The sequence below is a fragment of the Pholis gunnellus genome (genome assembly GCF_910591455.1).
Source record: "Pholis gunnellus genome assembly, chromosome: 15".
Lineage (NCBI taxonomy): Eukaryota > Metazoa > Chordata > Actinopteri > Perciformes > Pholidae > Pholis > Pholis gunnellus.
In genome coordinates, this window is record NC_136542.1 from 3,083,888 (window position 1) to 3,099,271 (window position 15,384).

The 15,384-nt window shown below is 45.8% G+C and overlaps 2 protein-coding genes across 2 annotated transcripts in view; both read left to right on the forward strand.

Annotated features, from left to right (window-relative positions):
* Nucleotides 1–5,301, forward strand: part of eif2ak3 (eukaryotic translation initiation factor 2-alpha kinase 3) — a 28,744-nt gene extending 23,443 nt beyond the window's left edge. The window contains exons 13-18 of the mRNA XM_079174203.1: nucleotides 542–1,046; nucleotides 1,404–1,577; nucleotides 1,840–2,013; nucleotides 2,164–2,265; nucleotides 2,959–3,021; nucleotides 3,892–5,301. Of these exons, the coding sequence (XP_079030329.1) occupies nucleotides 542–1,046; nucleotides 1,404–1,577; nucleotides 1,840–2,013; nucleotides 2,164–2,265; nucleotides 2,959–3,021; nucleotides 3,892–4,074 (1,201 nt within the window). The 3' untranslated portion in view covers nucleotides 4,075–5,301. The remainder of the gene's footprint in view (nucleotides 1–541; nucleotides 1,047–1,403; nucleotides 1,578–1,839; nucleotides 2,014–2,163; nucleotides 2,266–2,958; nucleotides 3,022–3,891) is intronic.
* A 2,866-nt stretch (nucleotides 5,302–8,167) lies between these two features.
* Nucleotides 8,168–15,384, forward strand: part of atrn (attractin) — a 123,039-nt gene continuing 115,822 nt past the window's right edge. The window contains exon 1 of the mRNA XM_079175205.1: nucleotides 8,168–8,587. Within this exon, the coding sequence (XP_079031331.1) occupies nucleotides 8,358–8,587 (230 nt within the window). The 5' untranslated portion in view covers nucleotides 8,168–8,357. The remainder of the gene's footprint in view (nucleotides 8,588–15,384) is intronic.

The window sequence follows — 15,384 nt, forward strand, 5'->3', positions numbered from 1 at the left end:
GAAGGCGAGGCAGAGCAGTGGAAATGCTCTAAATATAGCGTACACTTAAATGGATATAGATTATTATTTTTGTAGGTGTATAAAACACATTTTGCTGCTGACCCCGCCCACAGCTGTACGTTGCTTTGCTCTCCGAGCTTCCTGTCTGTTACTCCGAACTGGTGGCGCGCTGACCGTCAACTGCTGTAGTTAAACACGGCCTGTGGATAACTACCCCGCTTCAAAACATCGAAACTATCCCTTTAAAGTCTGGTGTCTTTAAGCCTTTGTTTAATCGGGCGGATTAGAGCTAAAGGTAGCACCAGAGAGTTAAACATTCTCATCCTCTTCCTCTTTTGAGGCACCACGGCGGTACACGGTGAATGTTACGCTTTACGTTAGTGTGGTTACACCCTGAACTGGATATTTGGTTTGTTTACTTAGTATTTTGTAAACTGTTTTGTCATAGTCATTTTTCTGCTGGTTGATCCTGAATGATTAGTTGTAATAGTGGTTGATTTTAGTAAGCCTGGCAGCAACAACCCTCCTTTCCCTCTTTCAGCACCACCGACTGGCCAATGAGCTTCCTTGACCACATGGAGGCGCTGTCAGTCAAAGTCCCAGTGTCCAGCTCGATGTCGCCGGTCTCCGGGCCCGGAGGAGACGTCCTGGAGGCCTCTGTGGATTCGCGGGCCCTCCTCTCCAGCAGCGCCGGCAGCGCCGACGATGGAGACCTGTCCTTCCGCCCGCTGCTGGGCCACGACGCCTCGGACACCCCCCACTCCTTCGAGCTCTGCCCCCCCCGCGGCCCCAGCGACTGCACCTCTTCTTCCTTCGACATCGTGTTCGAGGACTCGGGCTGCGACCGGGACGCCGACGCCGACACGGACTCGGTGTCCAGCGCAGCCAGCCCGAGCACGACGACCGAGAAGAACAGCTCGTCTTCCTCGCGCACCAGACAGCAGGAATCCATCCCGCCCTCCTCTTCCTCTCCCCCCCGGCCAACCTCACTTACCCTGGCTATCCCCCCAACTCCTCAAACCCAGCGAGTCCAGCCTTCGCCCAAGGTCAGTCGCTCACTCGGCTGTAGATGAATGATGTCACATGCTTATTATGGGCTTACGACTGGCCTTTTATTAGTAATATTAATATGAATCCTTTCTGTTGTACTTACAAGTTTACAAGTTACAAATTGTTGTCTTCTTTAGCTCTAGAGAAGGAATTTTCCAATTTTAAAGATGCATTTTGATACCTTCATAAAATATTTACAGTACTTTAATAAAAAGTAAAAGCTGCAGATGTTAACGTAAAATATAGTCAGAGACATTTTATAGTTTAGAGTGATTTTTCTCAAAAATGAAATATTAGTTTCAATGTCAGACGTAACTCCCAAAGTATTTGAACCTCCCCCTCCGTGTCTCCAGGTGTACCTGTACATCCAGATGCAGCTCTGTCGGAAGGAGAACCTGAAGGACTGGATGGCTCAGCGCTGCCTCCCCGAGCAGAGGGAGAACAACCAGTGTCTCGATATCTTCCTCCAGATCGCAGAGGCCGTTGACTTCCTGCACAGCAAGGGGCTCATGCACAGGGACCTCAAGGTGAACACACACACACACACACACACACACACACACACACACACACACACACACACACACACACACACACACACACACACACACACACACACACACACACACACACCGCTGCACAGGCAGGAGTTCATGTATTTGAGCTGTAAGATAACGTCAACCCCAGTTTGCATCACTGTATTATCTGATAGTGTCCACTGGTTCATGCATTAGCGATGCTCTCTCCGCCTTCGCGTATTTAATGAACCCGTCTCCGTCGGTCCTCCAGCCCTCCAACATCTTCTTCACTATGGACGACGTGGTGAAGGTGGGAGACTTCGGCCTGGTGACGGCCATGGACCAGGAAGAGGACGAGGACGAGCCGAGCGCCCTGACGCCCGCCCCGCTGCTGACCCGACACACGGGCCAGGTCGGCACCAAGCTCTACATGAGCCCGGAGCAGGTGAGCCGGCCGTGCTACTCAAAAATGTTTTGATTTTCACCAGAACAACAAACATAAAGTGAGATTTGATGGTAACATGTATCTATGGGTGATGATAGTAGTTTGGTCTTCTACCTCTCAGACTCCATCTGTTCCTTTTTGTCCTGGCAGCTCTCTGGAAACTCTTACTCTCACAAAGTGGACATTTACTCTCTGGGACTGATCCTGTTTGAGCTGCTGTATCCCTTCAGGACCCAGATGGAGAGAGTGAGGGTGAGTCAGCAAAGACACGGGCACGTAATCACGTTTGCTTCGTTTTCCTCTCTCCTTTTGTTCAATTCATCAAGTTGGCTTTTTTAACTGCCAAGCACTTGATTATTATAGTAAATGTAGACTGTTTCCATGTATAATACAGGGTTACAAATTAGTTTGTGAGGCATTCAAAAAAAGAAAACTAAAGTCAAAAGGCTATGTAAGCGAAACAAATCAAACAAAAACAATATTTTACAAATGTGTTTTTAAAATACATTCATGCTGTAAGCAATTTTCCCCCCAAACCGAACTATGTAATTGGGAAAGAATTAAAATGTTGAGATAATTTCCTCAACTGTAAAAGTAGTTAAAATTGTATGACCCCACAGAATCCCCACTGCTGTTATTTGTTTAAGCCGGAGAAATAGAGAGAGAGACGTCCTAATGAGGCGGTTTATCTTTCTGTCTGCTCTTGTATTCAGTTAATTATTCTGTTTTGTCTGGAAACTCTGTTGGTCAAACTGCAACACATAATCCCGATTGTCCTTTGAAGGATCGTTATTGTCTGTTTAAACGGTAGATTGTCTTTGCCCCTGTGTGTGTGTTTGTGTTTGTGTGTGTGTGTGTGTGCGATGGACCGGGGCGTCTTTGTCTCGGTAACAAAGGGCCTGATGAGCCACCAGCACTCACAGGTGTTTACATCTTTTCTTCCAGACACTGACTGAGGTGAGAGCGCTGCGCTTCCCCGAGGTTTTCTCCAAAAACAACGTTCAGGAGGTGAGTGGTCGTCTGCTGCCACCTAGTGGCCGAATGCGCAAACTGCACACGAACCAAGAAAAATAAAACTTGTTTTGTTTCTCCTGAGAAACATGCAACAAAGTAAATGCACAAAGGTGGGACACGTCCAGAGCTGGGAGGGTCGATTCTCATTGTGTAGTCTGTCACAGATTTTATAATCTGACCTAAACCTCGGTGAGTCAAATCTGATGAGCTAATCCAATTAGGAGGTGTGTTCGGATTACTCAGCCCTCAGATCTACTGGGTATCAAGTTAAACATGCATATAGTTTCACATGACACACTAAAATGTAAACAGCAGCATTGTTATCCAAGACATGATTTGAAAATATAACTTGTAATGTTCAATAATAATCCCGTTCTATCCATATGTTTAAATAATCACTTAAATATGTTCTTTACTACCACACCAGGGGTTTGGTGAGGGGTTGTTCACGTTACCTTGTTCACCTGTTTGTAACGAGATTAACATAATCCCATCGCATAATCTGTGATTCTCCAACACTGGAAATCCCCTCGCTCTGCTCTCCCAGTTTCCCACTAGCTGTGTACCGTTCTATTTTAAGATGTCCTGCACAGTGTGTACGTACGTACGCGTGTGTGTGTGTGTGTGTGTGTGTGTGTGTGTGTGTGTGTGTGTGTGTGTGTGTGTGTGTGTGTGTGTGTTTGGCTGAATGCGATTATGTATTACTTCATCATGAGTTCTGTGCGTACATTTCAATTTCTACTTGTTTCCGCTGTGTCACAGTGCAGCAAATCAGTTGCACTAATATATGACAATATTAGCATTAGCATCGCTGTAGCATGACCCTATTGTTTCCTCTCTCTGTGTGTGTGTGTGTGTGTGTAGCTGAGCATGGTGCGCAGCATGCTGTCGTGGAGCCCCGGCGAGCGTCCCGAGGCGGCTGAGATCACGGGGACTCCCCTCTTCCAGGAGCTGGAGGTGCCTTGCCGACTGGCCATGAGGCAGCGCTCCCGCACCTACAGCGCCTCGTCCATGGGCCGCCCCTCACGCCAGACATCGACTAACTGAAAGTCCCCCGTGACGCAACATGTAACCCCCATCCCACTCTCCCCCCCCCTCAACCTGCTGGTCTGCAGCCCGAGAGAAACACCTCAGCCCCCTGTGCCATCACACACTGCCTCAGACTTTAAAAACGCTCGAGAACGACACAAACGCGCAGGAATTTATCGGCGCGGCTTCAGAGCAGCGAGACAAAGTCCTGCTCAGTTGCTCTCCTTGGCAAATGCACACGCCGTTGCATATTCGCACACCATCATATCCCCACGTTCCCAATTTTAATCACACTTACAAGTGAAAGAATATTTTAAAAGCAACAGCCGTTCTGTAATGTCCACGACCAGACTTGGCTCAAGTGGTACAAGCTAAATAATTCTTAGCGGTTGTTTTAACTTGGCTCCGAGTGCCAGATGGGCGGCGTGTACTAAGCTGTCATCCACAGGACATTACAACTAATTGATTTGGGGCGTGTTTCACCCTGACACGGCTAACTCGATCATCTGGCACTCTGAGACCGACGGACAGACGCGCTAAGAACTTGTTTAAGATATGATTTTGAACGCCGGTCCGGTCACAACACGCTGCTTTGCTCCCAACATTCAGCCAGTGTTCACTCACCCACGCTACACCTCAGGTATCAAAAACCAAGAGGACACTCCAAAGGGGCCTTTGACGCTTGATCATCCTATCTACCGGTGACCAGTACGGATCACCGGTACGAGCACTATCCGGTGTTCTGACACCCAATATGCCTGATTTGGGAGACCAAAAAAAAAGACCATCTTTTCTTTCCCTGTGTTCTTTTTTTGTTTTAATGAGAGAAGGTGATGTATTGCGGAGAGAAGAGTTTATGAATCCGGATCATCCGATATGATTTGCCTTTAGAAAGTGGCCACCGGCCTCTGAATGAATGCTGAGCCACTGGCTCCTGGTCGTTTCTGCATGTAATCCGACAGGAAAGTGAAGGTGTGAGTTTGTTATCTTAAAGCCAATACTTGGAAGCAGTTTTTTCTATGTGTAAATTTACACAATGACTCTTGAGGTGCTCAATCATTTTTTTCAACACCTCCTCTTTGCTCCGTGTATATAATTGAAGGGGAAAAAATCTGTTTATATCCTTTTTTTTTTTTTTCTTTGTTTATTCAGAAGATATGTTCGATCAATCCTGTACATATTGTAAGGCACCGTTGCTTGTAAATGGCTTTTTCCATGAGGCAACTGTAAGATAGTGTGATATATAATGCGGGGGGGGGGGGGACGATCTCTGCCATTAACGGATAGCTGAATGTTACAGTGTGACCTCCAGAGACACATGATGGTGGTCACCGCTTCTCGCTGTGGGAAAATGATTCTCAGTGTTTGTCTTCACACGTGTGGGGCACCATAGGGGGGTTTGTGCCCTGCTTCCAGCACCGGAGCAGAACCTGCAGGACCCAGAGTGCCATTAGAAAGTCAGTTAAGTGTACTTTTCTGTAACTGATAACTCGCCTCACATATCTTTTTGGGGGGAATTGTGCCACCGCGCTCCGGCCCCCGTCCCGCTGGTGTTTCCCGGTGAATGCGCGACAAATACCGAGGTGTGCAGCCCTCCCACGAAGAGGAGAACTAGCATTTAGTCACGAGAGATGATTCTGTTTTATCCCCTCTACGTCGTCTGCTGGGGACCTGGACCTGATGTTGGTCATGTGATCCACAAAAAGCATTGTTTAATGTACATAAGACGTGCTGGGAGAGAGTCACATGACCCGTTTGTAACTTCACAAACTGCTAATTGTAATGTGCTTTCAATGATTGTACTTTTCTAAGAATCCTCTCCTCTCTCTTTTTGTTTTTTTTTAATAAGCGTAGTCTTTTGATTATTCTGCAGGGTTTTTTGATTACTGTAAAGTCTCGACTGCGTTTGGCACAAGAAGTCAAACTGATGTTCGTTCATCCGTTCACTCAGCTCAATGAAGACGAGTCATTCTTCTTGTTGTAAAATGATCAGTTTCTCTCCTCAGAGTGTAGAACAGACTGTACTCCCACCACGAGTAAGGGTGGAAACCAGACAGCGGTTCCATAAATGGCAAATCCTCAAGTCGGGAGGGGGAAATGTGAAAACTCGCGCTGCAAATTCAGACAAATGTTGCTTTGTGGACGATGGTATGTGGGTACTGTTACTTAAGTGTTGACCATGTACAACTATTTTGTCAAATGAATGAATCATTTTTCAAAGGAATTCAATAATGGATCCAGGATAAATCCGTCTCTCCCACAAACCTGGCTGAAATCAATTTGGAACTATTTTAGTCTGTTTTATAGAAGTCAATTTCTTTAGAGAAATGTGATCTGAAGACTTGTTTGAGGAGGATTTACAACAGGAAAGAAGGAAACTTTCACAACTTAACTCGCCTACGGTAGTAAATAGCTTGTCAGCTCATACCATTAAAACTTAAAACAGCATTAATGACAATAGTGTATTATATGAGGATCTAGAGATGTTCTTCTTTTCACTCAAAAACCGATGAAATGTGATCACACTGTAGGTTTTTCTTGCTTTGTTAAATTGTGTTTATCCTCCTTTCACTCCTGCCGTCCAGGTATCTCTTCCTGAGGACAATTTGAATAATCGGACTCCCTCCTCGTCGATCTCTGTCTGGATATGTAGTTGCCTGTTTTTGTGCACAAACCCCATTCCCCTTGTCCGTGTTGAATTGTAAATATGTTCATTTGCTTTATTTATGTTTTGATGCCGTGATCAATCCTTTTGGGGGTTGGTGTTATTATCAATGCTCTTCCTGCGATGGAGCGCGTTGGAATATGATGACTTCTTACAAGTCTAAATTTAATAAACCGTTCTATACCGTTTGTACAGTTTTGTGTCCTTGGTGTGCAGTCTGTGGGTGGATGTTGGGCAGTTTGATGATTCTGAATTTTACTTTGAGGTAAACAACCACCAAAGTTATGGCTTTCATAAAAAAACATATGTCCGTCTTATGAATAATTTACACTGGTTTCGTGCGACTTAAATTTGCTGTATGTGCATATGTAATATATATTTATGTCGAGCTGCGTTTGTACAGCGAACAGAAGCGGTAGTTTATTAACCAGCAATACTGTAACAAACCTGGGAAAGATTAGATTCTAATATTACGATAAAGACCCTTTCAAAACATTGTGAAACTATAACAAAATAGATATTTTGTGAAATAATGTACTAGAAAAATACCACACATTTTACACTACATAACCCTGTAATGTAGAAATTCATACACATGAAATTAAGGCACACGTTATGTAAATAAAGTGCAGAAAAGCACACCTTTTCATCCTGTAAATTTCCCCATGCGGGAATAATAAAGGATTATTTTATCTTATCTTTTACATATGTAAATAAAGTGATTAAACGCCCTGCACACTTACACAGGTGATTCAGTTATTCCTTAATCTTAGCCTTGACACAAGGTCCACTTATTTAAAAAAACAACTTTCAAGCACATCTCACGGTCTTCATCGGGGGATGGAGTTGGTCATAATTAAATTGGGAGCTTATCGATAACTTACTGTTGAATACTTCTCATTTGTTTTTCGCTGATGAAGACCCTGAGAAGGTGCTGGTTGAAAGCTCTGAGAAAATAAATAGTAAGTGGACCTTGATTTATGATTATTTAGTGAAACTAGTTCATTCTTAAATCAATACATTGTTAGCATTCAAACTGCTTCACAAATAATGTGTGGTGTCAAAGCATTATAGTGTAAATACTAATAAAATAATGTTTTTACCTTTTTTAATAATAAAATAAACACAAACATCCCAGTTTCATGTTTCATATTAACAGAATAACCGATGAAAGTACTGAAAATAAAATAACAAGCTCGCATGTAAAGGGACGGGGCTTCTGCTCTCTGTTTTCAAAATAAAAGTTCAAAGTCCCGCGCGCTTCGCTTTCAAAATAAAAGTTTAAAGTCCTGCGCGCTCCGCCCCCCCCCATCCCCCGGTTGCGCATTTCCGCTGCCATAACGTCACTTCTGGATGTCAATATGCGGCTCGGTGCGGCGCTGGGAAACGGAACCACTGGAAAGATGTAAACCAAGTATCCAGCGGAAGACAAGCCTCAACGAAGACACGTTAACCGTAACCACCGGGGGTGGTGTGGTGTGTGGGGGGGGGGGGGGACCGTACCCTAAACGTCCGATAAACGTCCGATAAACGTGAACCACACCATAAACCTGCAGCTCGCTCGTTGAGTCGCTGTCTACCCCCCGAAGCAGCGGAGCGCTTTTGCCTCAAAGCAGCCATCTTTTTGTGCAGAGAAATGGACGCGGCGACGCGGCGGGCCTGCTTCGGCTCCGGCCGGAGCCGGAGCCTGCTGATGCCGACCACCGCGCTCCTGCTCTCGGTCGTCGGGCTGCTCTCCGGCGCCGCCGAGGCGAAGGAGTGCGACAAGCCCTGCATGAACGGGCAGTGCAACGCAGCCACTGGCAACTGTGTGTGCGTCCCCGGCTGGGTCGGGGACCAATGCCAGCACTGCGGAGGGAGATTCAGGTACCGTGAACGCACCGGCAGAATACAGAGCATGCTGTTATCACTTCAGACGTGCTGGTGTTATGTTGTCTACGTGCGCTTTGCTTTGTGGCCCTAAAGATACCGAGCAGTGCTCACCTGGGGCACAGAAAGACCCGGTCTACTACTACTACTACTACTACTACTACTACTACTACTACTACTTGTACTACACTTCTCCTGGTTCAAATGCAGTATCTTCATGTTTTTATACATGCTAAATTGTGCAACTATGTCATTTGGATGCTCATGACAAGGTGGAAGTTACAGTTGACCATTATTGAGCTTCAGTGTCACCATCCCACTGTACACATCACATCACTGAGTGTGAAGGAACTATGTTAACCATCGTAGTGCTGGGGTTTATTCTCTATGTTTGTGTTTGTGATGTTTTCCCATATACAATATCCAAGAGGATCTGTCATCTGATCGCTTCTTTGGTTCCGACCAGCAGCTTTAAACCTAAAGGTCTTCATTTAAAAAATGACATAAAGCAGAAATGCTGCAAGCAGAGAATGTTTGGCATTCAAGAAACGAGCAAAACGATGTTTAAATGATGATTTAAATTGTTATTTTCCCTTCTATTGACTAATTGAGGTATCATTTTGTAAATCACGCGCTCGAACCCTTTCATTTTATGCCGTCATGCAACCCAGCCAGGTGTTTATTCCCAGTTGTGTTAAGCCAGAAACACGCGTCTGCTGAACCAGGACGGAGGCGATGGCTGCTGGGAGACACGAGCAGAGAGCGTAGACCAGCTCTGGTCAGACTGGGTTTGTGTCGTCCAAGTAAAGGACTCTTTGAGATGCAGCAGGACGGTGAGGCGTTCAGAGAGCAGCAGCTCGGGGGGTCAAAGCACGAGGGGGGGACATTTCACAGCTGAGCCGATCCCAGGCTGGTGTCTGTTGGTGGAACTCGTGGAAACACCCGAGAGGTGGGAGGAAAGTGACCACTTCCATGTTTGCTTCCTGTGCAGGCCTTCGCCTTCTCATTTAGACGAAGCACCGCGACACTACAGACTGTGTGTGTGTGTGATGGCAATGAAAAGGTGTCAAACGTCGATAAGAACAGTCGGACCGTCGCTGCTGCACAGCTCGTCCTCTGCGTCCCATTAAAGTGTCACTTCACATTACTGGAGTGTGTGTTAGTGATGCGCTGGTGGGGATAATGGTCCGCGGCGCTTGATGACAGCGCTATCGGTTTAGACAAAGTCGGTGATGATTACACGGTGGGTCAGTTTATGGAGGACTCTGCCCTCCTAGATGACACAAACAAGCACCGATTCTCCTTTCTTTTTCTTTTTTTTAAAATGAATTTGATATTCTCTGTCCTGCTGTCTCAGCGTATTGCCGGCCCAGCAGGTCGTAAAGCAGAGCTGGTGCTGCTGGTGGTGGTGGTGGGGGGGCCTGCTGTGTTATGCATCCTCTGAAATCGGTCATGGTCAAAGAAAAGGGAAGCGGAACTGTTTGCACATTAGCACAGCTGATTGCTGAGCATATCCGAACAGGTAGGATGGAGTCTGAATGACCGCTGAGCTTCTAATGTTGCAGAACGACGGCGTTGAGTGCCCTCTGGATGAAGTAGCTCCTCTCGGGTTGTGGTTTAAAAACTTGGAAGCCTGTTGCATTGAAGTAGTAATCGACTCAGTCCATCACTGTGGGGAAGCATCACTGGCCACCAGCTGCAGCACATCGGCCAAGCTGGAAACTACAAATGTTTGATATTTGTAGTTTATAGAATTGTGGTTCAGCTGGTTGGAGAGCGGTTTGGTCATTAATTGCAGGGTTGCTGGATCTATTCCGACTTCTCCTTTTTGTCCAAGTGTCTTTGAGCAAGAAGCTGAACCACTAAGTGCTGTGTAATGTGTGTAAAGGGAAATGCAAACTGGTTAAAGTCTGCCTAACGAATGTAAAGATGCACAGATGTCTTTACAGCCTGGGAACTACAGGATTGGTTCGAATCTACAGACTTCAAAAAACATCTCTGTTTGGTTCAGATCCCTGCAAAAACCACCATGATCATTATTATTTTTAAATAAAATGAGAATAATGATGTGAAAATTATTCGACCCACCATATCGCAATTGAAACATCAGTCAAATTGTCACAATTATATATTTTTCAAAAATGTTTAGCCCTAGAATTTGTCTTTACGTCCCGACAACAAGCGATCAATAAATCAAATGCATCGTTTATCTGTCGCTGTGAATGTCCCGTCCCATCATTTTCATTCGGCACAGATGTATTGATTGGACGGCCTACCTGCCTGCTCACACTTTACTCGTCACCAGAGTCCTCACCAGGCTGCCAGCTTAACAGCTGTGAGTATCAACGGCGGCCATGTTTGTTGTTTACGTTCTCGCTGATCATTTTGGGGGCGTGGCTTTGGAAGGAGGCCTGAAGGGCTGTCGGTGTTGACGACTCGGTCACGTGACGTTTGAAGAGTTGGAAACGCAAGGCTGGATTTATTTTTTGGGGCGGAATGAATCATCCAGCCTACTTTTGCTGGTTTGGTGATGTATTAATCTTTCAGGGAATCCTTCTCTGGTTCCAGCTTCTCCAATGTGAGGATGTGTTGCTTCGTTTCGCATCACTGTAAACTGAATATCCGTCTTCATGGACTGCCGATCGGATGTCAGACAAAAATATCTATTCAGAATCACCCTGGGCTGTGGAAAAATGTAGCGTGAATTTCTAATTATTTTCTGACAACTTCTAAACTCAACAATAATCGCTTATTAACACAAAAAAAAAGGCCCAGTATTCCAATTAGAAGCCATTACTCTGGGTCTATATACAGTATAACCATTAGGTGTCTTCTCCTGCTGCTCTTACTGACCGACACACTGGCCCTTAACGCTCGAGTTTGTCCAAACGAGGATGGAAGTCTCAGAGGGGATTGTTAAAGTTGAACTTTGAGTTCGTCCTCTCTTCCAGCTCCTCCTAAGTAGCAGCATGTGTAGTTGTCTGTTTTCTGTTCTGAAACTCTGCCGTGTAGACAACGTGCAGTCGGAGAGGATGCGGTGCCGCTCGTCTGCTGGAGGAGTGATAGTGTGACCCTGAACTTCACTAATAACACAGCAGGGCTCTGACTTTTACAGCATAATGTTGAGCGGCTCCAGCCTCAGCACTCCTGTGTACACGGTGTGCAGCGTTATCCGTGATGCTGATCATTATTAAATGTAAACGGTACACTTTCTGCTTCCTGTGACGCCACATTGGCCCCGAATCAGGGCCGTGTTGTTTTGTCAGCGCGGTCAAAGGGCCGACGGTTTTCTGAGGCCGTGTTTAGCATACGCACAATGCTGCCATACAAGGCTGGCTGAATGCTGGTAAAAAAGCAGCCTTCTGTGGCAGGGTCCGGCCCAGATGGAGACCCTGCTATAGCCGTGAGGGACAAAATCAACATGAAGGAGGGGAGGGGGGGGGATAAAAACAGACAAGTGTGTTTTGTTGTTGTTTTTATGGCGTAAACATCGGATCTCCTTTTTCCTCTGAGGATATGTTGAACTTGTGTAACTCTGTAAGAGGCAGGAATAAATGCCATTTATATAATACACATAATGTCTTGATGTGTGTGTGTGTATGGCAGTATGACAAAATCAGTGTCTTAAAGCTGCATTCTCTCTAATGACTCCTCTGGTTGTATAGAAGTCTATGAGAAAATGACTCTACTTCTCTCTTGATTTATTACCTCTGTAGACATTGTAAACATGAGTTCATGGTCTCAATCTGTTGCTCAAAGTCTTCTTCAATACAGCATGATGTTCATTTAGTAAATTATGGTCCATTTTAGAGTCAAACAGACCATAAAGCAGAGTACGACAGGTCGCTGCCTCTACCGGAGACGTATACAGCGTCTCTACGTCACTCTTCCGCATTCCAAATATGGTCGCTTCCGTTCATCGGGTCCAAAAGGCCAAGATGGCGACGGACAAATTGCCAAACTTGAGGCTTCAAAACGTCAGTCCACAAAACCAAAGGGGTGACGTCAGGACGACTACGTCCGCTTCTTAAACACAGTCTGTATACGACTGTTTCTTTGGTAGGAAGTAGTTCCAAGGACATGTTTCTGGAAAGAGATGTTGCAGTTTGAATTTTGTGGCTTGAGTTATTTCTTTAGGGCGTTTTTTGTGGACAGACAGAGATGGAGAACGGCATGCAGCAAAGCTCTCCGGCTGGAATTGAACGAGGGCACATTGCAGCTTACGGCCAGCGCCTTGATGGAGATCCCCTTCAAGTCATTTTTCAATGCTTTGTACCTCCCCAGATGAAGATGCGTTGACCTGGGCTGGAGGCAGGATTCCTCGAAATCTAGGCCCCTTGCATAGACAGCATGAATCCACCCATGAGATCAGCCAACACCCCCATGCTTTGGGTTAATGGTGAAATCTGTCTGGAGAAAAGCATCGCTGTTCCTTTGGAATCAGAGTTGACTTCTGTTGTAGATTCTCAGAAACCCCATTAACCGTAAAATGTAATTTCTATATGTGAAAAGCTCCTTTTGTCTGGTTTACTATCGCACAGAACGCGCCACTCTCGCCTCGTCTGGCCTCCAGCGGGGATTCCCAGTCGGCGATAAGCATCGCTCTTAATGTCGATGAATGTTGCCGTGAGGCTGAACTATGAAACATATCAGATCATCAGATTATGGCCACAAAGGTCAGCGTCATGCCTATTGGCACAAAGAGTCACAAAAACACACGACGGCGTGGATCTTCTGATGACTTTGATTTAGTTATGAGCCACATGTTGCTTTGCAGTGGGACGGGGTGGTGAATAAATGCCTCTTCCAGCGCATTGGTCCTGGCTCCAGCCCTGACTCCTCCAAAACTTCTAATGCAGTTATGGTGTAACTCTTTGCCAACTAACTGAATTTCCTGCTCGTCTTTGTTGCATATAGATGGTGCATTCATATTCTTTCTTTTGCATGAAGTAAACTTTGTCATCCCCACACCGGTGCGACGTAAACAGCTCCCATAATGCCATCACCTGTGTCTGGAGCTCCTACCTTCTTTATGTATAATTAGCTGGTTAAACCAAATAGAACACTTGTTTCACATTTGCCAGCTAGCAGTGTTCTTCTTTCCCGCCTTTTGCACATTTGCGTTGCCACATTTCTCAATCTGTTTCCACCACCGAGCGTCTGTCAGTGGGACCTGCTCTTAAAAACGTAAAGATTCTGCCAGTTAATGAATTCATATACCAATTGTTTGAATCATTCAAGCTGTTGAATCCTGACCAGGGCGTAGCATCTGTGTCAGTATCTTTCCTCTGATGCACTGCCGCTTCATTCGCTCTGGCCTCGGAGCGACTTTTCTGGTATTTTCAGTTTCACGGCTCTCTGCTCTTGTAGAGCCTTTGTCGTGTCTCTCGTGTCGTCTGCGTGTTGGTCCACGTCCGTCCTCGGGCGTCTCTCTGGACGCTCTCTGAAGGCCGACCTCGCGACCGGCCCTCTGCAGAGACCACCGACCCCCCCACTGCTGTGCTACTGATTCCTTCTGTTTTCAGCCTACTGGTGCAGAAGCATAGAGGTCCGCCCCGCCCCTCTCCACAGAGTCACAGATGGAGTTTTAGGAAGTTTTACATGCAGGTACTGGACGGATGGATTTGGTCCACGGTGGCTCAGATAGCGGCGATTTCTCAAAAGTCAACACGTAAATCTTTTGGCATCAGTAAACCGCTCTCAGTATTTTCTGTGATGTGGAATATGAAAAGACAGAATTTAGAGCGTGCCGCTGAGGTGAACCTGCAGGGTCTCGGTGGAGAAGGGACGCATTTTAAGGCCGATAAAAGGATTCATTTCAGTACATAAAATAAAAACAGCTCTCTGTAAAGTGCAACTGTAACTCAAGCAAAAACACTGAGGTGCAAAAGCAGCACAGTCACTCGGAAAATAGCCACTTGCTCATAATTTATGAAATATTTATTAGACAATATAACTGACTTATTGGACACTTAGCTTTTGTAGATTTGTTGCCCGCCATGTTTGGTTCACAGCTCTCTCCTCCTCCGTGGCGGCTGCAGAGTAACTTTAAATCACGTTGCGTCCTCCTTAAATGTTTTACATTAACCAGGGAGGACAGCATATTTATGTGTAACCGCATCGGGAGGGCCGGCTTTATTTCAGCGCATATATTGTTCACCGCACTCGAACCTGAGCTCCACACAAGCTCCTCCTGATGGGGCCTGGGTCGTAAAATAAAAAAGCAAAGAAAACTGTATCCCTTAGAGATCGTGTCGATTATTAAGGGAAGCTTATTTCTGCTAACGTGTGAAATTATCCAATTACGTCCACCGCTGTTTTGGGATATATAACGTTGGGCCTGCTCAGACCCAGAGCCTCTGTGATATTTACTCTCCGTCTGAGCTCCTCTCGCTCCTCCTCTGGGCCACCGGGCAGAGCCGTCGTCGCCTCTTGAATGAGAGCTGCTGTTTGCTCTGCTCTCGAGCTCTCGAGCTGCGCCACATTGCCATTTGCAGACACTTGGCTCTGCGTCAGGGATGCTGTTTGCATGAGAGAGTTGTCTCCGCTTTGTATCAGCGTGGGGTCTAATAACAAAGAGTATACTGGCTCACTCGCCGTCACAGGACATTTGATATCCTCTGTTTTAACATGACGGCTGGATAGTAAGGACTCAATCACAGAAGTGATCCGTTTTGACACACCTTATGTGTTCAGATTCATTGACCCAGCTCCATGAAAACTTTAGTTTCTTGTAATCATAGTATGGTATAACATCTCTCAAATGTTGGGATAATAATGGATAAAGGAAACTG